We start from the raw sequence: 25,010 nt of genomic DNA, 5'->3' as shown, positions 1-25,010 counted from the left end.
TATGTATTATTTCTGCACTGATCCATGAATTATGGAAGTTTTAGAATTGTTTTGTGCATCGGAAAGCAGTGCCTTTTTATAAATCATGGGTGGATGGAGAAAATTAAACCTGACTGATATTTGAACTGAGACCTACCTAAATTAAGACAAAGCTTACTAACTGAAAACTGTTGCAGAATCAAATTGTGTTAGAAAACATATTAACTGGCAAGGTGAATCCTCGATTGCCAAGGATCTGTCTCAGACAGTCATAAGAACAATGAGAAGATGTGACTTCTTAATGATGCAATGCATGGCCCCTCTGAAGTCAGCTTTAAGGACAGATCACAAAGGTAATATGTGAGATCTGTCCATCCTAACTGTCAAATCAACCTGCAGAAGAACATAAGAGTGCTGAGCTGACTTCTTGGAATCCAGTTCTGAAACACTGTTCAACCTGACTGCAGTGCAAAATTTAACTACAGGAGTTCACAACACTTAAACATCTAATACAATATCTAAGGATGCTGAAAGTAAGCAGTGCAATTACATGAGAATATAGATGCATTACACTTGCAAATTTAATTCTTCTTGCTGAGTCACTGTAACAACTAAACTATAAAAATTTATATAGCACACACATATACACTCACAGAGCACCCACATGTGGCCCCTTAAATTAAAGTAAACTTAACTTACTTACTGCTCTCAAAGCATTTACTCATTTTGGAAATACTAACAAAGACAGTATTGTCCAATTCAAAAACTATCACATGTAGCTGATATATATTTGCTTACATAACTTTACGACTTCGTATTAAACTAAGGTATTATGTTTGTGACATCATGAAACCAGTAGTAACCCCTGTTGTTATCTCGTTACATATTGCACTCTATGCTCAAATTTAAGAATTTATTTTTAAACTAAGTGGAGATGGAAAGAGTCCACTTTCTTTTTATACAGTATCCATTTTGTAGTTGACACGTTCAGATTGGAATTGGCTCTTGCAGGGCATTCTAAACTTGCTCCCATCATTGTCATGTACAATTACATGGACTAACTCTAAATGAGACCCTGGGAAACAGTAGGATAACTTTGGTGGGACACCATTCTTATCCAAAGGTAACTCAGGCAATGTCCAATTATCATGGTGATAATCCAGTAGTGGTAATAGCTTTGCTTAGTAAATTAGTATTATTTTGCTTATTAAACTACACAAAACACTAAAATAAAAAAAAAAAATCACTTTTACAAAGTAACTTGACTCTCTAGCATCATTTTTATACTCATTCTTAGATCATCTTACTTCTCTGAGGTGACGAAGGCCCAGTGTGAATGGTCAAAGTTCGTGTCTTCAATATCCCTGAAAATTTAGCCCAGTGCATGCCTGCCTGCCTGCCTAGAGTAGCACACTTGTCTAGAAAAAGACATGCCTTTTGGCTTAATAGAACAAAGGCTTCACGAGAAACTGTGGGAACTAAAGAAGGGCACCCTTCTTCTACTGTAAAAAAGTAGGAGGACAGGGTGTTGTGCTGCAGGCTCCCTCACAAGGGGATATCCACAGCAAGAGGTCATGAGCTGCTGAACAGGATTTTAGTGAGGGTGAAGAGAGAGATCACCTTCACTCAAGGACTTAGCAAACCTTTCCTGACCCTTCCTCAGAAAGATCTGGTTGCTCTAAAGAGAGGTAGCAGCATATCTACTTCAAATTTTTTATGACAAAGTTAAGTTTTTTGATAAGTTTTCTGACATCTGTAAATTTCACAATTTCTTCATAGCTGAAAATCTTTTGACAGCATTAAGACTTTTAAATATCATATACAGCACGCAAGATCTTTCTGCGTCAGAATTTAGAGCTATAGGAGATTTTGTTTCTATCTTCTTTTCCTCAAAAATACACTTTAAAAAAATCTATAATAAGAATATTATTGAATTTCTCAAAACAGAATATTATTGAGTTTCTAAACATTATTACTACAAATTTCTCTCCTTTGTTCCTTAGTTTACTACTTGGTTTTAGCAAATGTAGGTTGCTGCAGTGAAATCTTAAGGTATCATTTAAGCAAATGTATTGATAAACACATGGCCCTGACAGAAGCACCCCACATCTCTATTGTGGAAAAGATAACAACTAGAAAAACTAAACAAACTGTAATAAAAAAGTAAAAATAAAGATAGAAAAAAACACAACAAAAACCCCCGCCACTAAGCCTTCAGGTCCAGAAACAACTTTCAGTGGATGATTTGAAGAAAAAGAAGTTAACTTGATCCAACCTCCTTAATAACCAGATGCTTGCAATCATCAAAAATATATCTTTAGCTGAAACAATTTCTCTGTTCCAAAGCATTCAGTTTCTAAGAGCATTTACATAACAATATGTGACATTTGAAATGCTTAAGGCCACCAACCATGGCAGTACAAATTACAGTCATTTTTCAATACTCCATGCAAGGTGCACCACTTCCAGCACCGGGATTGGTCACATTCTGCGCTGGATACTGCAGCGAGACACCATCAGCATGCACCACAGTCACAAATAGCTTGTAGCCTTTGGAGAGTCATGCTAATAGGTGGACGAGGCTTATCTCCTTACCCGCCGTAGGCTGGAATCGGAGGGGGGGGTGCTGCTGCACGAAATGTGTTGTACACCGTGCGACCTCGGCCTCTTAGATGTGCACCTCTGTAAGCAGCAGCTGCAGTGGCAGCAGGGTAGGGAAATCCTGGCACTGGGAAGAAGAGGAATGAATGTAAAATAGTCAGATCAGTCTAGTGGTTTAAAACAAGGGTAACGTAGCAGCATGTTTGCGCTTGTATCAAAGCTTCCCTGTAACTGGATGAGGGAGACACCAAATAAGTAAATCAATCTTTTAAACAGAGGTCTTGTCTTTTTACACAAAATGTGTGTGCAAACAGGAGACAGCAAACTGGCAGTTCAGATGGCAGCATCATAGGTGGCTCTGATTCTCTTAGAAGACAATATCAAAAATAATGTTGGCTGTTTTACAGAACACTGCTACCAGGAGACTCGAGGCCCAAGTCACCCCCCTCAGGCTCAAATTTGTAGTCTTAGAGACAATTCCATCACACGAATGGATCTATCTTCAAAAGTCAGCCCTGCTTTGAGTGTAGACAGATAACCTCCAGTGACGTAAATTATCTGATGACTTTACCGATCAAACAGAGCTTTGTTTTCATTCAAGAGTTCATAATTAACTGTGTCTTAATTGTGAACCAAGTGAAAGACAGACAAAGCAAGAGTTTTCTCAAATTTTAGGGGGGTACATTCTTCATAACAGTACCCATTATTCCTTCAAAAGCAAGAGTTGCAGAGTTTGGAAATATCTATCTTAATTGAGATAATATTCAGACTCAATAGAAAATTTAAACATAAAGAAAATAACTCAGACATTTTTGTGTTGTCATTGTAACCAACTACCATTCCATGTGAGACTTAAAATATTTTAATCAGAAATTGAACAGTAATACAGTACTACTTAAGAATAGGTGGGGTTTTTTTCTGTAAATGTCTGTAAAACATCTCTCTCCATAAACTTAAGTGAAAAGTTAAAAAGAAATAACCTTATTTTTTCTTTACTTTCTCTGTCAGTTTTTTAACCAATGCTTCATTACTTCATTTCTCCTTTGTACTTATATTGCTGGCCAGTGTTAGAACAGGTATTTTTTTACAGAATTCATCAGTGAGACAGTGCAAATCAAATCCAGCTCTGTTGGCACTCAGTTTACCTCAGTTGTGCTTCACCGTGTTGAAGGTGGGTTTTTTAGTATGTAAATAAAGGATAAAAAAAAAAAAAAAGTATTGCTTAGCAAAGCCCTAATAAGACTCAAGCAAGTGGAAGTAATAATGTATAAACCAGTCAGATTTTCAAGTCTGAAATACGGATTGATTTCAATCCATATTTGTCTTTGATCTGGTTTAGCATTAAATTTTAAAAGAAGCCTTAAATTTGAAAATGAAAAATTTACAACTTGTAGCCACATGAAGGAAAATACTGTATTAATGGTGACTTCTCCATTAGTACCTTATTACTGTGGCTTTGGGGCTTTGCCAGGTCCTTCTCACTGACAAAATGGTTATACAGTAATTCTGTAAAGATTTACATGTCTGTGATATAACATAAACTAAACTTACAGTGATACAAATAAATTAAAAGTCCTTTAAAAAGTGCAAAAACCAGATTTTTATTCCTCTTTCTGTAAAAAGAATGTGTGTCAAACTCATAATGATTAACTTACAGAACTCAACATACTATTGATATCTTTGCAAGCAACTGCATTTAAGAAGCCTTAAAGAAAGTCATAGAAAGATTTATATTTTTTAACATATATATCATGTGTTTGAAATTTGAAGCCTGTAAGTACTTTTGCATATGCAATAACATTGAATAGTGAACAGTATATACAGGAGTGCTAAAATCATGACCTACTGCACAAGCCATTGTCCTTCTCCTTTCAAGCAATCTTGCAAACAAGTCAGTACAATGTGCATACAAAAAAGCGAAAGACAATTTTCAGCTGACTGAAGATACTAACAAACATTATAGTAAAAAGATATACAGGTGATACTGTGGTTCCTCTGCCAGAGTGGTCTGTCCTCCTATACCAACAGATAAATAAATGGTATAATGCTCTAATAAAATTTTGTAATGTAATTTAGCAATACATGTGAAAAATATGAGGGTTGGACATCACAGTATCCCTATTCACTTCTGTCCCTTTGAGAATGTATTTGTGAATGCCACATGCAAGACGTCCTGTCTTGGCTTAGATGATGCATGCAACATGCACTTTAAATGGTTGCTAATCTTCACCATAATCATATCCATTACTTCTGCAAGAGAAACAAGGAAACGGACTAGAACTTTTCAGCACAGAAAGGAAGTGACTGTGGGAGTTATGACAAAGCTCCACAATTGTGAATAATGGAGTAAATACGGGAATTAAGCCACCACGGAATGTTCTGCCACTGGATGTTATGGATGTTAAAAAGTTTACAAGTTTATATGATTGAAAAGGATGAACAGCTTCTTTGCAGAAAAACAGCATAAAGACATCACCTCTGGTTTACAAAGGCACTCCAAATTGTAAAAAGCTAACAGAATTTTCAAAGAACTACACACCTACACTAGCTCCAGCCTTACAACCTTTCTTTAGGCATCAAGGTTTTGCTCCTTTCCAAATACAGAGTATTGGACTAGATAAAGAACTAATCTAATCCAGTATGATTATCTTGATTGTAAGAGTAATGTTTAGCTGCAATCTGCCTGCGTTAGAAAAAGGACTCCTTTCCACCTAGATGATGATAATTTCCAGAAGTACATTTCTGATAATTTGAAAGTTAATCTGTGCCTTTAAAAAAAAAATTCTGCTAACAAATCAGTGCTGAGAAGAATTTGCTTGAGCAAAGGGGGAGGAAAGGACTTGAGAAAAACTAGTATCTGAAACTGTGGATACCTTAAATGCTAATCCTGAAGCTTGGTGTTCTACAGCAAGCTTTAAAAAATTTAGTCTTTAGGGACATTCTTAAACTGCCAAGATTGACAGAAATTTCTCCAACCTAAAAGCCACTGACAAAAGAATCAGTGAAGTCTGACAACCTTTGAGCAGTTTGGATGATTTCTTCACTACCATGTGTATCTGTAGTTCTCTACATATTAATAGAAAACACACTTTCACAAGAAAAACAGAAGCTGCAATAAAACCCAAACCAGTTCAAAAAAGGCTAACCTGAAACAATGTGAAGTATCTAACAATGTGGTGGGCTTGCAACACATGATCCTGCTCAAAGATCTGTTTCAGCAATTAATCCATGGTAATTAACACCTATGGCAGTATTTAAACCAACTGTCTGCTTTCAGTGAAATACTCAGGGTCCTAGAAAATACTTCTACTGTAAAAGTACTGTTTGAAATTAACACATCAATTCCTCCATACAGCCACACGTGAGGAGTGGACCTATCCATTTTCAGAAGTGAGTAAACATAGGTCTAATGAAAACCAACTGGAAATGTGCAGAAGTTGTATGCTAGTCACTGACGACACACCTCTCTGAAAGCATGAACTCCTAATGTGGAGTGAGCATTTTTTTTCCTTCGAATTGTACTATTCATTCCAGCTTTCACACAGACATATCAAAATACATATTTTGCAACAATTGAGCATTAATCCTAAATCATCTTTATTCTTCGTAGTGGACACACCTTGGAAAGAATTACGAGAAGGGCCGCTGACCTTAAATCTTTGACAGTGAATGGCTCTCTACAAAGAAATGTCACTGGAAAAGCAGAGTGTTCCCATTAATGAATGAGGAGAAGAATAGAAAATGTTGTTTTAAAAATATTACATTTTTATGAGAAAGAAGTCTTTCTCTTATGAAAGAGGAGAAAAAGCTGGAAGACAGAGTTTGCAGGAAGAGTCACTTAGCTCCTAAATGTTTACCAAACTCAGAACCCATAATCAGAGCTCAGCAGTCATGGGAGATGCAAAACAAGACAGTCATTTCTACCATTACCAAAGGATCTGCAACACAAAGGATGTGTTGGAATTAAAAGCTTTAAGTAATATAATTGTTTTGCTATGCTTAGCTTGTGTTGTCGCTTTCATAAAATCATGAAGCATAAAATGCCTACATTAAAACAAAACACTAAAAAAGCTTGTAGAAGCAATCAGTGGAAGGTAGAGCAATGATATGGAGTTGCATCAGGAAGAATATAAAACATGATGGAAACAAAGCCTGAGAAATACACAACTAAGAGTGACATTGCAAGGTCTTATGATCAACCGAGGCCTAAGAGTAGAGTGTATATTTAATAATTATATCCATTCATAAGGCCTGATTGGGGTCAGCCTGAAAATCAGAGTATGTGAAAAGAAGCCTTCTATTTCCAGATAGTAATATTAAAGATTTAGATTAGAGGTAAAACTATCAATAAGATCATGTCACCCTGGATTTGAGTTCAGGCAAAACCACCCCAACCCTACTTCAGCCAGGCTGAGAAATCAGGTGGTCAGGAGTATGTCATAGCCACCGAATATATTTTACTACGACTTTTTAATATTCCTACCCCAAAATAACCAGCAGAAGTGGCACTCTGAGAACACAACTGAAGAATGGACTTCATAAAGACAATTTAATGAAAAGAGTTCTCCCATCAGGAAGCATTAAGTGCTATTAACCAGCCCCAAATGTAATTAATATACTAGCCAGGAGGGATAAAGATTTGAATGACTTATAGTTTGTAGGTCAACCTTCCTTAGTGACTCAGTGCCAAACTGCTGAAACTCAGTCAGTAAAAGTGTTGCTATAATGGGGTTGAAAATGTATTTGACTGTCAGCAGGGAAGCATCAAAGTCCACTTCTAAACAAAAGTACATTAAATTTATCAAAATAATTTGATAACTGGAATTCTTCTGATCTGTGCTAGAGAAAAGGCAGATTTCTCCAACTATACATTGATGATTTGAGGTGATAAGGTTAAAAAAGAAAAAAAAAAGATGACTTTTCTAAAGACTATATAATCAAATATCAAGCTAAGGAAACAATTTACATTCACATCTAATAGCCCTATCAGTTCTATAGTTATTCATCTATTCAAATATGAATGAGACTACAATGACAACAACAAAAAAATCGGTTCCTACAGTAAAACTGCAATTTTACTTTTTCAAATTAAAAAGGAAGAGTGAAGACAATATGCTGTGGAAGTGCTTGGCTTTGCTTAACATAATTATCCAAAAGCATACAAATCATCCTGTACTACAGCCTAAATGAATTTTTCAAAGGAAGATCATGCTAGTAAGATTCCTTCTTTGTTTTATTTTTATACTGCAGGACAAAATTTATTGTAAAAATTATTATTACAACAAATATAGTCCCCAAAAGCTCTCTTCTGAATACCCTTAGTAAACATGAGAGCACTGTCAGGATATCACCTTCCTCAAACTTCAGTTTAGATCTCAGACATGAAATCTAGTCAGCAACTTGCAACAACTAAGCAAATAAAAAGGCCTTTGGAATTAAGAGGATTCATGCTCATGTATCAGTAAAATTAAAGTAACTAGTGATTTTATATAAAAAGCAAATAAAAGTATGAGGAAAAAAGGACAAGCTTAATCTCTGTGTTTTCAGATTAAATATAATCAATCTTATTTTCTCACAAAAGATGTAATAGAAACATTGGTTTTATTAAATGAACATGACAGGAAGGTGCACTTTCTAGGCACCATATCTCAGCATATGCCTTGGAAAACAAACAGTGAAGAAACAATGACAAAGTTTGTGTTTCCAAAAGGAGGACTATAACCTGGTAAAAAATACTTAAGGGTTATACACTGTGTATTAAAGTTTTAAAGCTCTGGGGGAGATGGAAGAATAGCAGATGCAAAAAACAACAGGGGGCAGATTTTGTATCAAAGACATAAAAATATACAGCTATTTTAATGGGCAATTATTCTTTGCATTTGTGCTGTGGTTTGAATTTGTATGAGAGTGCCATATGCCTCAAGAAAGGTATGCCGTCAAAATGGATGAATGAATCCACCTCTCATCACTCCTAAACTCTCCTTCTTTGCACAAAGTAGCAGGTCATCTGCCATCCAGAGTTTTCAGATATTTTATGGTGAAGAATTTTAATGCTACATTATGTTTGAATCAGTTTATAGCTAATTTACTGCAACATGGTTTAACTGTTAGAGAGGCAGAGAGATGCATTTGCATTATTCACATAGTTCAGAAGGATTCCTTCTGAGGAAACACTTCAGAAGTACTGGACAATAAATTAAAACCAAAGAAATATAATAGATAATATGCAGAGAAAGGCTTATCAGAATAATCTGTATGCTATTATCTGAGATTTCAGGAAGAGAATCAGGAGTTTATCCAGATATAGTATAGTATATCTGTGAGTTTTTATTGTATAGTGAGTTTTTACTGTATCATCATAGTAATAACTAGTATTACTTGGCATTCTTGAAAAGAATTACAAAAAATGCATTAAAGAGGTGTGTGCGTATCTCTTGGTTTAAATACACAGTCCAAAGCACAGTGCAAGTAAAATTTAAGCTCTGTTAGTACAGATTTTCATATAAAAAGGCTTTTAAATGACATATATAGATGGATTCCTAAAATTTCAGGGTAAAAAATTTTTGAGAAAGGTAGCAATGTTTAAAAATAGCAAACTGAAAATACATTTTTTTCACCTGTTACTTCTGTGAGATGACAATTCCTGGAACCTCGCTGTGAATTAACTTGAGTTCAAAGGAAATTTGCCATCTATGTCAAATACGGTCACAACTGTTCTGTTTCTTTCCTTCACAATCTATTTAATTTTTTGAAACACATACTTAAAATTAGTAGAACAATTATTTCCTTACTACTGCACAGAAATATATGTCAGTATTAAACACTGTTGTTTAGGAATAAATAGATCTGTATTTTGGACAAACCATTATTTATAGGCTATTCTCATTTGAAATGCATTAAAAAGGAAAACAAAAAATCTCTAATTAATGTAACAAGTCTAATCACCATTCTCCACATGGAAGAGTAATTTTTCACTGTTCATTTACTCAGTGTAATCTCAAAACTGACATAACAGAAAAGCAATGGCCTATAAATCTGCTCTCATTTGTTTCTTTAATATTCATATTCCATTGAACTACAGCTGCTTGTTGCTGCAGTCCATTACAACATGCAAAACTGTCGATAAAAATATTATGAAAGTCAAGATGTGTTTCTTCATGGCTCTGTGTGCCATTTATTTTGAAAAAAATAACAATAAATGACTCATGGATTGTCCCTTAGTTTGCGGCACGCTGGGTGATTAGTGATTAATTACCATGCTGCAAATTGACATGGCACAAGGAAATCGACACAGCCCTGATTAATTAACTTTTTATGTGAGACAGTTACTTACAAAACACTGCACACTGTAATTGAATCCCTTTACCCAACATCACTGCATTAAGTTCCCAGTCAAATCCAAATTAACACCAAATTTTACAGAAAATTGGTGAAACCTGTTATAAGGCATACCCTGAAAAATTACATAAATAATTCTAGAAGGAGGACAGACAGCTGCTTTAAGTCACTGTTTTCAACTATTTCATCCTCAGAAATCTGAAAAATAAGATCTGTTACATTTTTCCATACCAAATCACAACATAAGCAAATGCACTCAAAAACCACACATAAAATATTTCAGTAAAAAGTAATCTCCTACTTAATGTGCTTATTCTTATGTTAAATTGTAGGAAGACACTCAACTGTTTCAACCATTTATTTGGTTATCTTGGGCTTAAATTTCTTTTCAGATCTAATTGGTCTATTTCAACAACAACTTGACACTGAATTCACATTTTCTTCATAATTAAGTGTATATGGAATTATTCTTTTTCTCTGCCCTCCTTTATTTCATCTCCTCTAATATACCAATAAACAAACCATCACTGGTTTCTACATACATTGATACCATTATATCCCAGGAACTTAAAACCTTCAGAGAAAAAAAGGTGATGCCAAAGCCTGGAAACTGTCTTGTCACCCTTTTGACATGACACGTCCTAAACTTTTTCACTGTGAGGGTGACTGAGCACTGGCACGGGTAACAAAAGTCTCCCACCTTGGAGATATTCAAAAGCTGGTTGGATGTGATCCTGAGTAGCATGCTAGAGGTTACCCTGCTTAAGCTGGGGGGCAGATGAAGTGATCTCCAGAGGTTCCTTCAAACCTCAGCCAATGTGACATTCAGTCATTTGGTGATTCTGTGATTAAGAGAAATCCCTATATATCTCATCCTTCTATTACTGGACTGTATATGCAGCCACCTGAATTCCTCAGACATCAAGGGATTTCTCTTAACAAGCAGGAAAAAATGGAGGATATGGAGGGATTTAAAGTAGGTCTTTATTTGAAATGAAATCCTACAGCTTAAGCTGAAAATCACAAAATTAACAACTTTGTATGTCACAGCCAGAGTAAGTTGAGATGTACGGTCAACTGTTTGTGCCTACCTACTAAAAATGAGTAACACAGCATCTAGAGTGCAAAGTTGAGGAAATCCTGCATCTAGGATTCTACACAAAGAACCTTACATGCAATAACATGATCACGATGCAAAAAAAATAGTGTAATTCTCGCTATTCAGAGGCATATTGAGAGGAGTAGATAAAAAAAGTCCTATTGTCCTAACTCACAGGATAGTCACTACTGCCAGTGGCCAAATGCTGTATCTCTACTAACAGGAAAGTACTAAGTTAAGACATAAGATGCCCAGCTACCCTTGGTCAAACATTGGGGGGGGGGTGTTTATTATTTGAACTGAAGTGCAAAGATAATTTCCACAATTTACTATTAAAAATGTCATGCACGCCTTTCCAGTGATCTCCTACCACCCAGGTGTAGGATGGTGTGCAAGTTAAAAAAAGTAAGTGGTACACAATTCAGGATAGGTCTGTCTTTGTGATTGAGTGTACTAGATCAGAAACACTGCACCGTAGGATGGTGTGCAAGTTAAAAAAAGTAAGTGGTACACAATTCAGGATAGGTCTGTCTTTGTGATTGAGTGTACTAGATCAGAAACACTGCACCATCACTGAACAGATTAACAGAAGGATGAGTACAAACTGCAAGGCACTTACTTAAAAGCAAATTTGCAGGAGTGAAATGAAATCCATATTTATAGACTCTGGACAACTACAATACATCTTACTGCTGGTTTATTAGTCACCATTTAAAATACTAGATAGAAGGTAAAAGGACAGTTACTCTGAAAATAGTTACAGAAGGACAATATACAGTGCTACAGAACACAAAAATGCTGTAACAAGAATTTCAGGCAGTGCTATCAAAAAAACTCCAAAGAGGTTGACTTAGGGTTTAAAAAGGCTGATACTTAAATCAGGAATATAACAATAAATATAAATATCATTTTACTCAATTTTGTTAATTTTGTATTATCTTTGTAACTATCTGGCTTAGTTTTCAGTGGAGTTACCCTGCATTCAAATTCCTGTGACTTTGTTCAAAGCAAGGTCCAATACAATAGGACAAACCAATGTTTAAAAACCTAAAGACATTTCAACAAGAGATGAATCAACAGTTTTCTCTGGAAGTGACACATGATTTTTCAACCTTTTACACTTCTATACATAGCAGAAGAGAGAGGGGGAATAACGGAAAGCAATCTGTAAACTTCCCTTCATACTTAGTATTGATATCTTTTTTATTTTTCATGTAAACCCACTGTATTTAAACATACGGACAAGCGAGGGCCCTTTTCACATTACTTCTGGCTTAATACCAGGTGATTCTCTTTTACTTTATAAATAAAGGCAATTAATTAATTCAGGAAGCACATTAAAATATAGTTTCACTCCTAAATGTTCAGTAACGAGGTTTCTGTAGCCTTGAAATGATACGAGTGATTGGCCTACTCAAAGGTATGGACATTTCACTCTAGGCAGAATTTCTGCACTGTTTCATTCATGAACCTCAGTCCTACAATGGTTAATTTGGCTTAATCACAGAACTGCTTTGCAGGGCCACTCTACTTTTTTCCTATGAAGCAATAAAAAGCAGACAAAACTACAAGCATGTTAATACAATCCACTAATAGATATTTTAATTGTGATGAAGTGACCTGCCATTCCATTTTATTTTAAGAGAAAACAGACCAACTAACAATTAAGTTTGCAGATATCTTTTTACATTTAATTTGGAAATACTGTAACATAGGCAAATTATTATACCATATGAATACTCAATTCTTTAAGTCATTCCTGACCCACATACCAGTGCAAAATAGCAAGCTTACTAATAACAGTAAAAATAACTAATAACTAATACTGTTACTAATAACAGTAAAAGCACAAGAAGCAGACTAAGAAAAAATACAACAACAAAATCAAAACAAATTAATCATTGATGTCATTAAAATAAAGCATAAGTCCATTTGGACTGAATATCGTCAGCCATGTCAGACAACCATAAACTAAATTTCAGGAGCACCTACACTTCCAGTTGCTTGGAGTCTTGAGATAATACCATCAGAAGACTATAAGCATTACAATATAATTTTCAGGTGATTACATGTGTGCAGATTAAATCTGACAAAAATGAACTGAATCGAGGTTTCTAAACTGAATGTTTCCACTAATGATTCTGCTCAGAAGCACACTTCAAATCACCTTTCAAAAAACCGTATTTTCCTCATATAATCTTCTTAGTACTGGCAATATTCCAGAATACAACAGAAATGTCAAAGGTCTTACTTCAAACCATTAATGATGCCACACGAAAACAAAACCTGGAATGTCTTCACTGAAACAAAAATAATGAAAATAGTTTCATATAGCATGTTTTAAGTAGTTTACTAATATTCCTAAGGCAAGTAGACTCATCGAATCATAGAATAGTTAGGGTTGGAAAGGATCATAAGATCATCTAGTTCCAACCCCCCTGCCATGGGCAGGGACACCTTACACTAAACCATGTTGCCCAAGGCTCTGTCCGACCTGGCCTTGAACACCTTCGGGGATGAAGCATTCATAACTTCTTTTGGCAACCCATTCCAGTGCCTCACCGCCCTAACAGTGAAGAACTTTCTCTTATGCCTGATCTAAACTTCCCCTGTTTAAGTCTGAACCCATTATCCCCTGTCTTGCCACTACAGTCCCTAATGAAGAGCTCCTCCCCAGGATTCTTATAGGCCTCCTTCAGATACCTACTTCTAGGTGAGGACATTCAACAGACATATTGAATAGACAAACTTTACTTAATTTTCATTTCTGTAGCACAGTGAGCCCTCCTATGGACTAAATCCTACTATTGGATGTGATATTTATACTTAATACTTATGATATTTCCTATCTATTACAAGCATACTAACAAAGACCTGACCTATTCCCCACCTATGAATTAGAACACTCACAGGAAAAAAAAATCTTTTAAAAAATACTACATGTGTCTGTCATACATAAGTGCTGATAAGATTTCAATAGAGAACACAAATAAAAAGCAAAATTCCCATATCATGTAATTAATACTTTAAGCTTTTGCTAGAGATTTTCCTTCACTCCTGGTATATAACACATCACTTTGGATCAGTGGGATTATTACGATAATTTAGGAACATTTCTAATGCCTGCTCTGAAGTAATGGAACGTATTTTAGTGATTTGCTTTAAAAGAACTTAAGCATTAAAAATATTTCTTGTCAAAAATATTACAGGACCAAAGGTTTCTAGGGAATTTTCTGAAAAGAACTGCCTTCCCACCTTTCAAAAACATCTCATCTTTGCCTTGTTGTTTTCTGGTTACTCATAAGCTAAAATCCCAGGGCAACATAGTTTATTGTTTTAATATCTGTCTGACGCAAAGCACAAGTATTCTCTGGTGAGTGCTTATCTGTCATATGTACTTCTGTGAAAGGAATATCAAGACAAATAAGATGTTCTAGGGCATACCATGTGATTACGAGTTTGGCAGTGACTGAATTTTGTTTAAAAATAGTTGAAATGATAAATACAAAAAATATCTACACTGATATTTTGAGGATAGAACTTGAAGACCATTGGGGTTTAAATATTTTAATTATAAAGGGTGTATCTTATTTCAGTATGAATAGAGAATGAACACTTAAGTCCACATATAGGACAAAGTGAGAGGAAAAAAATATTCATCATTGAAACAGTTAAAACAGTAAAATTCTCCTCTAATAATACTTAGAACTGTGAACTTACTTTGTATTAATTAAACTCAATGTAATGGCATTTTCTATATTGAAATGAATAACCAGTGATCTGGAAATTCATTTAGACCATTAGGTTAATTACAGAAACTGATGGAAGTTTTATCAGCCAATTACAATTAAATAATATGAACAATGTGAGACAGATTTATAAGCATTTGTACCACCTCAATCATTTTTGGATACCACCACCTCTTCTTAGAAATTGTAATCAATATATCAATTAACAAATGGACCATCAACTTCATTTGCCCTTGGGTATGATAAAATAAATATCTGATTTATGCATTTTCATATTTTTCTTCTTTTAATTCTATCATTTTATTGCAATAGGAAAGATGCCTTAATTTTTAATAAAATATTAAAATTTATGGAAAAAGAGCGTATGTATTTTTGAGCTGATAAGCATGCTTACTGAAGATGAAACAACTCTCACATTTAGAAAATGTAAGCCAAAATTGACAGAAGTTTAAAATTTACTCATCGAAGTCAAGGCAAATTCTCTTTTATGGCTATGCAAAACATTTGGGAAATACAGGCATGTTTCTGCCCATCATCTTGAACAAAGACATGCAGCAATTTGCTATTTCATCACATAAGTTAGGTATTCAGTCCAGTGAACTGTCCCGTTAATACATGCTCAGAAAAATCTACTAGTAGTTACATACCTGGTAAGTCAAAGTAACTTTATTTGTACTTGATCCTAAAATAAAGCCTGAAAGTCATGAAGATCAAAGTTCTGATTTAGAAAGTGAAAAATATTTAGCTGCCTTTGAACTCCTATTACAGCTTCTGATCTTTCTCCCATTGCCTTCCACGGGACCTGGGTATGCAGAACTGTAAATTTTGGAAAAATGTGATGCGTATCTTTAGGCTGGGTTCCTTGCTACACCAGCTAGTGCTTAATGAGCCTGGAAACACTGATTAGCTATTCCAGTTGTCTACTGGCAGGTGCATCTCCTCTTCCATCCCTTGCCATGAAATGGTCATCAAGGTTATCAAGAAAATGGAGCCACACTTTTCAGAGACACGCACTAGGAAGACAAGAGACAACAAAAGTAACCTGAAAGCAGAGAGGTTTCCACTGTTAGGACATTCAAGCATTGGAACAGATGATCCAGGAAGGTCGTACAGTCTCCATCGTTAAAGGTGCCCTGCTGCAACCTGGTCCTTCCAACCTGAATTATTCTATGATTCTAAGACTTCATGTCTTCCTTCTTTCCCATGTTTTGGCTTTCATTAACTTTTATTTCATTCACATTTTCAGGCACTTCTATAATATGGAAAAATGGGGAAAATGGCACTAAACAGTTTTAAATTCCTTGCATAAATTCAGATTCATCTTTTTGCCTTTTTTAAACCATACATACCCAGCTATATTACTGTCCTTTGTAGAACAGTGATACAGATAGTGACAGAACTTTTTCCATCTTTTGAATCTTCCTTTTCTCCAGCAGGGTCTTAATATTCTCATGGATCCTATTCATGAGTGGCTTCAATTAGGAAAAGTTGCACATTTTTTCTTGATATGTTTCTTATTTACCAGTAGATACAAAGTTCTTCAGGATTTTAAAATTTCCTGTGGAAGCAACTAGTCTAAAGAAGTGGGGGCAAAAAGAGACTGTCAGTTACGTGCAGCCAAACTGTATGATTTATTATGTTTCAGTGAGATATGAGGAGCCTCTAGGAAGCTTCTAGTAAGTGCTTGCTTATTTGCTGGGACTTGGTGTACTCTAGTATTTCTTTTCTGGCTATATCTCCTTGAAATACTGGTCTACATTCTTCACTGAGATAACGATGAAAGATTTAGCTGAAATCAGTTGTATTAGTTCTGTCCTCGAGATGCCAATACTCTGGGAATCTACAGCAGCCAAGATGAGACCATCCTTATTTCAGTTGTCTTAATAAGGCACATAATCTGTCCTACCAAGGGATGTGAACATATTTGTATGCTGAAACTATGCTTTCTACATAACAAATAATCTATTCCAGAATAGATGTGCAAATGAAAAACTGATCCAGGTCCCATCTTCCGTTTCAGCATAAGAGAACGGATGAGGCATGAGAGACTATTGCTACTGATTTGTTCCACTACTTGCAGAAGAAACAGCTCATTTCTTTCTGTATTATGCAAAGGGGCAGAAGCGATGGAAGCAAGCAGAGCCATGTTTCCACCTCCTGCCATATGCAGAGGTATAAGCGATTACTGTACTGGGAAATGTACAATGTGATACATAAAATATATTCTGGGGAAATAAAATGCCAGAAAGGAAAGAGTAGCTCTAAGAAAAGCACTCTTCTTTCTGGCTAGACAAAAAGAATGAGGTAAAGTGTTCAGAGACTACTAGTGACCAACACAATTAGAAGTCAGAAAGTTAAGTGTAAAAAAAAGCTAGACAAATCAAGACAAATATATTTTACTACCATGCATCAGTTTTAGAATATAACTTGGGATCAAGAGATGAACAGTCAAGGCAAAGGCAGCATTTCTAAAAATGGGGACTATCCTCTTCCAAATATCTGGAAATTCCTAAGTGCCATTAGCATTTAATGAACTCCAAAGCTCTCACATGGCTTTAGAAATCTCAGCTGACTCCTTCCCTTCTGTTAAAAAATTACAAATTTAAAACCTCTTAATTCTTACATTGTAAGCTGTTCTAAAATATTACACAGTTATAATACCAGCGGTAACAGTATTCAAAATTATTAAAAGATGAAGGCTGAAATACTGTTGTCTATAAGGAATGATAACAGTAAAAGTATTAGTCTCCTAGACGTTAATGTTGACTTATCAGTTATCATTTCAATATTATAAATGTGCATAAAAACTAGAATATAGAAGGTCTATAAAATAATAAAAGAAAGAAAATGAGACAAAACTCAAGCTTCATTTCTATTCATTTCTTAGTAGAATTTCCTATAGAAATGGAACTATTCTACATCTTTATTGAAAATTTTGTAATAAGGAGAAATTAAAAAAGAATTATAATCATTAATAACCAGGGTAATTTTGTATTATTAGGAGTTGTGACCCTGTGGGGGAAACTACATTTTGGCAATATAAAATACTATACGTAATAAAAGAAAAATCATGACTTCCAGACACACAGACTCAACAAAAGTGTAATGATTTCTACTGAAAGGCTACCAGCAATCTCTGTTATCAAACTGTTTATTACACATTGCCCAGTGGGAGGCAGATAGGCAAAGTTCGTTTACTTATGTATTTGGCATAATTGAAAACAAATAGGTGTTTGTTAGTATATCATTCTTCAAGGAGCACCACTGCAAAATAAGACTTTTCAAAGGGATTGACTCATGAGACATAACGGAAACAGTGAAGTATAGAGCTTAGCTAGCTATATATGACTATCTAGGGAATTAGTAACAGTGGAAATGCCATATGATGTAAGCAGCAACCCCTGAAATAAATTCCCTAGGCTAGAATTCAGAGAGATGAGAGGAACAGGGTAAACTCAAAAAAAAAAAAAGAAAAAAAAAAAGGCTTTATTTACAATACTTCCCAGAAAACAAATACCGCCCCATTCCCCCAGAAGAAGCTCCCTAACGGTGAGATGAATGAACTGTTTGGATAATTTTTTAAGAAATGACTTTCAGACAAAGATTGCTATTTCAGTGAAAAGGGAATACTGATTTAAACAGTATTTCTTTGTTACTACAAGGATTAAAAACCAACAAACCACTGCTTGGGAAACATGACATAGGACAAAATATTCTTGGTGCACCTGGAACCAAATGCAGTTTAAACGGATAATTTAATTTCCAATTTAAAACACGTCATATGTTTTGTTAGTTCACTATGTATTTGTAGTCTCCTGATTTGAAAGTAGATCCCACATTTGCATTATAAAAGCAACAGCTCTAGGGATGATATACATAGCCTTTAACGTAAGAGTTACATCACGGTACAGAGGACCTCTATGGAACTCTTTTGTCCTCATTTCTGGTTTTAATGAATAAAATCAATTAATCATTTTAGTAGACTAGATAAGCCTTAAATGAGTAAAACGGTATTCAAGACTGAGTGCAATCTTCATAAAGAGCATATGCATTAATGTTGTTAATTCAGACAACGTAAAATATTTTCTTTACAGAGGACAGCTATGAACACGGAGCAAATGCTGCTGTTCACCCTACTTTAGCAAGCAGCAATTATTACTATTTCATTCAGCCACAGGCTTCTCATCTGATTAGATTTCAGAATGGGCATCAGTGGTGCCACCAATACTATGTAAAACACTGAGAAGAATCAGTTTTGCTTCTGTTTCAGAATTTTAGAGGACACATTTCTACCCCAAAGTTTTGTACAGGAAAATGGCTGATGGCAATATCTATTGTTTCAGCTTGTCTTTGCTATTTTTATTAAGGTAACATTTTACAATTTAAAATACCCACTTGTACACAGTTTTTATCTTTTGTGAAAAAGACTTCATGTCTATTTCCTTCCTGACACAATCAAATGATAGCATAACATAAGACTTCTTGTTTTTTTAATCACAGTTGTGACCAGGACAGAAAAAGAAACATAACTTCATCTTCTCCACAAAATGCAAAGTGCACAACAGTACTGGATTCCAAAAAAACCACTGTTACTGCAGAAATTTTGACCGTTTCTGTAGAATATTGTAATATAGATATTAATTATTATTTTAAAATATACTTTGAGGATAAAGAGGCAACTAAAACCACTGAATTATCTGTTGACATTACTTACATATGCTTATAAACACATTTACCTTAACAAGAGCTGTTAGGAAAGTTTACATTTTTAGGGAGCTTAATTCACATTAATGCGCTTTTGTCACAAAACAAAACAAAAAAGAGTCATAACACTAGCTTACTTGTGGATGTGTATACTAGTGAACTGGGGGCACTGTACACGGGAGATCCCTCCTGGTTTGCCTGGCACAGCAGCACCCTGCCTACAAGAAAGAGAGAGAGAGTGGTATCTGGTTTTGGAACACTTGTACTAAACCTCAATTTTTATCTCAAAACAGAAATAAAGTCAGAACCAGAGCAGCGCAGTGAAGCTGGGGCACTTTTTGTCCTTTGACTTCGAAGCAGAAAGAGCCCCAAAGAACACGTAAAATTTTACATTAGAAAAAGCAAAACACAGACATCTCCTCAAACACAAAACCCCTTTTTATCAGAGGGGGAAGCTGGCACAGGCTTACAGTACCCCCCAGCCCCCCCCAGCTGCTCTCCCAATCTCTGCCCTGGCTCTCCCAGACAGAAGCTGCCTTGGTAGCTCTGCAGCTCACAGGAACCACCAGCCCTCCCCATACCACCCAGCTCCTCTCCCTACTCTTGCCTGAAACGAAAGGCCACTAGAAAAAACACAGCAGACAAACCAGACCACAAAGCTCCCATGTACAGATGTTAGGCTGAGTACAACCTCAGTTATACAGCTTAAATTAACACTTGTGCAAGCAATTACTAATACATGTGAAGATTTCAGTGTTTTTTGCCTGAATGAGAAATACATAAACATAAGCTACTTTCCAGTAGATAAGCTGGATTCTGAATTAAGAACAAGACCAAATAAAGGAAACTTTTTTTTTTCTTTTTCTTTTTTTTTTTTTTTTTGAAAACAAGCAATAACCAAATCAATTTTAAACAACACTTTTGCAATGCATGCTCATTTTGAGCAAATGACAGATGTTCTGGCTTACTTCCGGTGCTTTCTGCTTGTTTGTTTTTTAATGAAATTAAACAAAATGCCATGTATTTCAACATATTCCTTAAAATTATATTTTAGCAGTCTTAGCTGAATATGGATAGAGGAAGAAACAACTATATTTTCATACTAAGAAAAACACTTCTGCACTTCTGGAATACAGCCCAGCAGGAAAAGCAGGATGTGACACGGCTGGTTTAGCAGATACAGGTATATATACACCTGTATACACACACAAAGAATTATATATACACATACACAGACATACTTCAAGCTGTCAGGATTTGTGACTCATGCAATTTCAAAAATATTAAATTTACATGAAGATTTGTGAGACTAGAAGTTGTACATGGACACAAGAAATGTAACTTAACAGAGTTGAATCAAATATGTTTGGAAGGAAAAGATTAATTACAAATGGTAGGCATGTTTTCTATGAAGTATTACAAGAGCAATTTTAACTTACATTCAGTTACCAGAATTCTTTCAAAAAATATATATAAAAAAAACCCCTGTCATTAACCAGTTCTTTGATTATTGCTTGCAGCTGCCATCTGAAGTAGAAATACAGGAAAACCAAAGGAAAATAACTCTTTTAATTTATGCAATTTAGCTGTGAGCACTGGAAATGTCATGAAGTATTATGCTTCTAGCCTTCCCAGACAATAGCATATCCATTAACTAAGAGGATTTGGAGATGCTTGGGGTTTTTTTCTATCTATCCACTACTAATCTGAAAGATAAAACAAACTAAAGAATTTTGGTTTCTTCCTTACTATAAGACAGCACATAGTCGACTATATCAATACATCAATATCTATCTCTCAGCCTTCCCCAAAAATCCACAGCTGGAACCTGTCAAATGAACGTATACCTACTGAGATCCTAACAGCATGCATTACTTTCAGGCTAATGATGAACAGGACCTATCAACACACTCACTTGATACTAGGAAGGTGTACATTGGAATATGGATGTATTTTAACACCATAGATGCTTTAAAAATTGTTATTACGGAAAATGAGTGAGCTGAAGACAGAGAGGCACTCATCCAGCAAAGCCAAATGCACAAAGGAATCACTAAAATCAGCAATTTTCATTAGTTTTTAAGATTAATGTAATTATAACATCTTCAAGTATGTTTACTAAATATATAAAGATTTTTAGAAATTTAGGATTATAATTTATATTCTTCCACATATATTCCAGATGACACTTTGCTTGTTCCATGGTCCACAGACCATTCCTATTATTTGCAGCTAACATTCTTATATTTTTTCTGATTTAATCTCATACAAATCTGATTTTCCTTACTCTAGTCTTCTAATTTCTAATGAAAGTACTTCAAAACGGATGCTTTTTCATCCATGCTACTAGAGTGTATTTTATCTGTGGCATAGAGCTTTCTAATTGTATTTTGACAATATGCTTTCAAATTTGTACATAATACTAATACCTAAACCACTATTATTAGATTTTGTTGTAGAAAAATATTGACCTTTTTAATCTACTTTTGCGACAAAAGATTATCTCTGTTGCATCCAATCTCAGTATTTAAAATATTTAAATTCTAATTAATACAACTAGTGAAAGATTCAATTATTTACAATAAGATCTTCCAGATAAACTCAGAACATTGAAACAGTTTATAAATTCCCTAATGGAAAAAAAAAAAAAAAAACCAAAAACCAAACCCTCCTATTTTTTCTCCTAGAATACTAAATGCTAGCATGACCGAATATAGGTGTTTTCTTTTTTTTGTTATGGTTTTGTTTTCAAGAAAGTGGATTTTTGATATAAAATTTCTTAACATTTCTGTTCAAACTGTAATTTAATAATATCATGGAGCTGATGAACTTCAAAAACTTACAGTCATCCAGTCTTTAATTCCACAATGCCTTCTGCATCAGCATATTTAAAGCTGGTATTTCCTTATTAAGAACAATCAGCATAACTTTTTGCTTTTCTTTAACATAAGTATCTGTCTAGTCACAGCAGACCCGTCACCAGTGCTACTGGATTTTAGGGATCATCAGCAGAAACCCCTTCCCAACTTACTCCATCAGAAGGATCAGAAAAATATCAGCTTATGTATCTGAAGCATGTGTTCACTACGGGCACACAGGAGAGCTTTAGACAGGCCAAGGGCGGAAGGGAAACCCAGCTCTGCTGGGTCCATGGTGGCACAGCAAGCATAGCACAGGCTGCCGTGTTGTTGCCGAGCACTGTTGTATCTTGGCAGAGATCCCTCCAGACAGATGCACTGCTCACTCTTGCCATACAGGCTGCCAGCCTGGACAAAAACTACTTTTCAGATAAAAGAATATTCCCACTCATACTTCCCTTCCCCCTATGTTTTCTTTTATAGTCCATGATTAAGAATGTACTGTTTGATTAGGCCCTTTGTTAAAGCACTACAGTTATTCAGAAGAAAATTATGTGAAGACATTGTTTTCAGAATAGCAAAAATTATGTTCCTAATGGTTCCAAGATATCTGACTAAAAGGATTTTCCTGATCATTTTTTCATACTTTCAAAAATAAGTTTTATGCCTAGTTACTACATGACTGATACAAACTATTTACAAAGCATAAGCAGAAGTACCAATGTACCTACAGGTACCCACAGGCTCATACAAGATATATGATGAAGTTCACTGCATTTCTCAAATACTCAGGTAGCTAAGAGAGGTACCCAGGATCAGCTACAGGAGGACGTTCCAGGAAATTATAACAGATTTTTAACCACTTCTGCTAAAAAAAGCTTTTAACTGGAACTACTGTGTAACCAGTGCTACAGACAGCCTGAAGTAAAGGTCTGGAGTAAGTTTGAAAGAATTTGAACAATTAGGTGGAATCTCTTATGGCATCCTTTGTGGAAGTATAAATTGAAACACTTTCAGCAGAAAAAGAAGTCATACAATTAGCTAAAATTATGCTGCTGATGTAAAATCAGCGGTGTTGCAAGGCCATGATCACAGCTCTCTCCTGCTGCAAAAAGTAGATGGAACTTTTAGAAACCTTCACCACTGGGATTGTATAAAAAGGAAGAAGTGAATACAGGCTAGAAATATTTGTGTCCCATTTTGCCTATGTTATTAAAAAATGTTATTTCATTACTCTAATCTAAAAGCTGCATTGTTTATTAAATTCAGTGACTGCTATTCCATTTTCTCTTTCTCCCAATACGGGTGGATGCTACATAGTCCAATCTTCTCCCTGGGTTAGTTCTCAGACATTCTGATCACTGTTGCTCTTTGTACTTTCTGCAACAACTATTATGCCTATACACTTATTTTCTCTTCAATAAGCGATACACAAAGGAGACTATAAAGCTGCATCTCTCATGAACACATCATGAGATTTACTAGTGTGTCAAGGATCTTCATAAACACCCTATGTCAGCTCTTGATTTGCTGTTCTGGAAGTGTAATTTAGTATTGTTCTTTCTGGACAGAAACAACATTATCTTTGTTCTGGTTTGAAATATTGTTCTATGATGGGTCACTTCAAAATGTGTCACAGAAATGGATAGTAACACCTAACTAAAAGGCCATTGTTGTACAACAATAATGTGTGTTAGCTTCTATTGTTCTATCTGACCAGGGAATTTAAAGACAGCCTCTATCCTGAATGCATAATAGCTGTTAAGTGCTGTCTTAGCTTTTTATTATCAATACTCAAGCTGCACAGCTTAGAATGCTTTTGAATATGCAGTTAACTCCAAAAAAACGCTTTGTGAATGTCTTCAGTTATTTGAGATCTTTCTTTAAATAGATGAATAGTCCTTCAGATTTTAACACAACTAGTCATGGATGGCTGTGTTGATACATTGAATTGTTTCATCCATTATCAACAAAGAATTCAGTAGCATCACCCAAAACCACACACCTCCTTTCTTCCAATATGTTAAAAATACAACCAAACCCTATATTTAATTGCCTTAAAGTTATGAATTTCATTTAAACAAGAGACTTGCATATTAGGGAGGACATTGTGAAATAGCATGTCCAAAGGTGAGTTCTCTAAGTCCAAATCAGTATCTATAGTACCTTTTGACAGCAAACGTGAAATACATTCAGTTATTGAATAACCTGTGTATACTTGCTGCTGGTAATGAGAATGAGAATCTGTGCTCTATACCTACACTTATGTAGATGTCGAGTTGCTTTAACGCTTCACCCACTTCATCAATGAGAAGTTAAAAGTTATTATGTACTGACCCACTAAAATTCTCAAATATTCTAAAAAGTATTTTAACTATAAGATACATATATACACACACACAAATTCAGGTGCACACAAACTGACAGTGATATTCACTGCCATTACCTTATGCTGGGAGATGTTTCCCACTGAAGCTGTTCAGGACCTTTGAAAATCAAATCTTTATTCCTGACCTTTCTAGGTCCTCCTGGCAGACTAAAAGGTAGGTAAATGATGGCCATTGGTTGATTGTAACCTTAACTTGGTTAATTTGTAACTTTGAGAAACAAACATGAGAGAAATTCTGAAGTATAAACTCAGAACTGATATTATACTATTCTTGAAATAGGATACTTGAGAAT

The 25,010-nt window shown here is 35.1% G+C and overlaps 1 protein-coding gene across 11 annotated transcripts in view; it reads right to left on the bottom strand.

Annotated features, from left to right (window-relative positions):
• The window catches only part of RBFOX1 (RNA binding fox-1 homolog 1), a gene marked incomplete at both ends in the record, with an annotated part of 1,305,905 nt that overhangs the window by 45,600 nt on the left and 1,235,295 nt on the right, over positions 1–25,010 (bottom strand). For 9 of the 11 annotated variants that reach the window (XM_080617596.1, XM_080617593.1, XM_080617598.1 and 6 more), the window contains 2 exons: positions 2,575–2,707; positions 19,608–19,688. In XM_080617596.1, coding sequence (XP_080473722.1) covers positions 2,575–2,707; positions 19,608–19,688 — 214 coding nt within the window. The remainder of the gene's footprint in view (positions 1–2,574; positions 2,708–19,607; positions 19,689–25,010) is intronic. The other 2 variants (XM_080617601.1, XM_080617594.1) reach the window with 1 other exon arrangement.

This window comes from Psittacula echo (genome assembly GCF_963264785.1).
Source record: "Psittacula echo genome assembly, chromosome: 5".
Classification (NCBI taxonomy): Eukaryota; Metazoa; Chordata; class Aves; order Psittaciformes; family Psittacidae; genus Psittacula; species Psittacula echo.
Note: the sequence above shows the minus strand (reverse complement) of the source record. Positions and strands in the feature narration are given on the sequence as shown.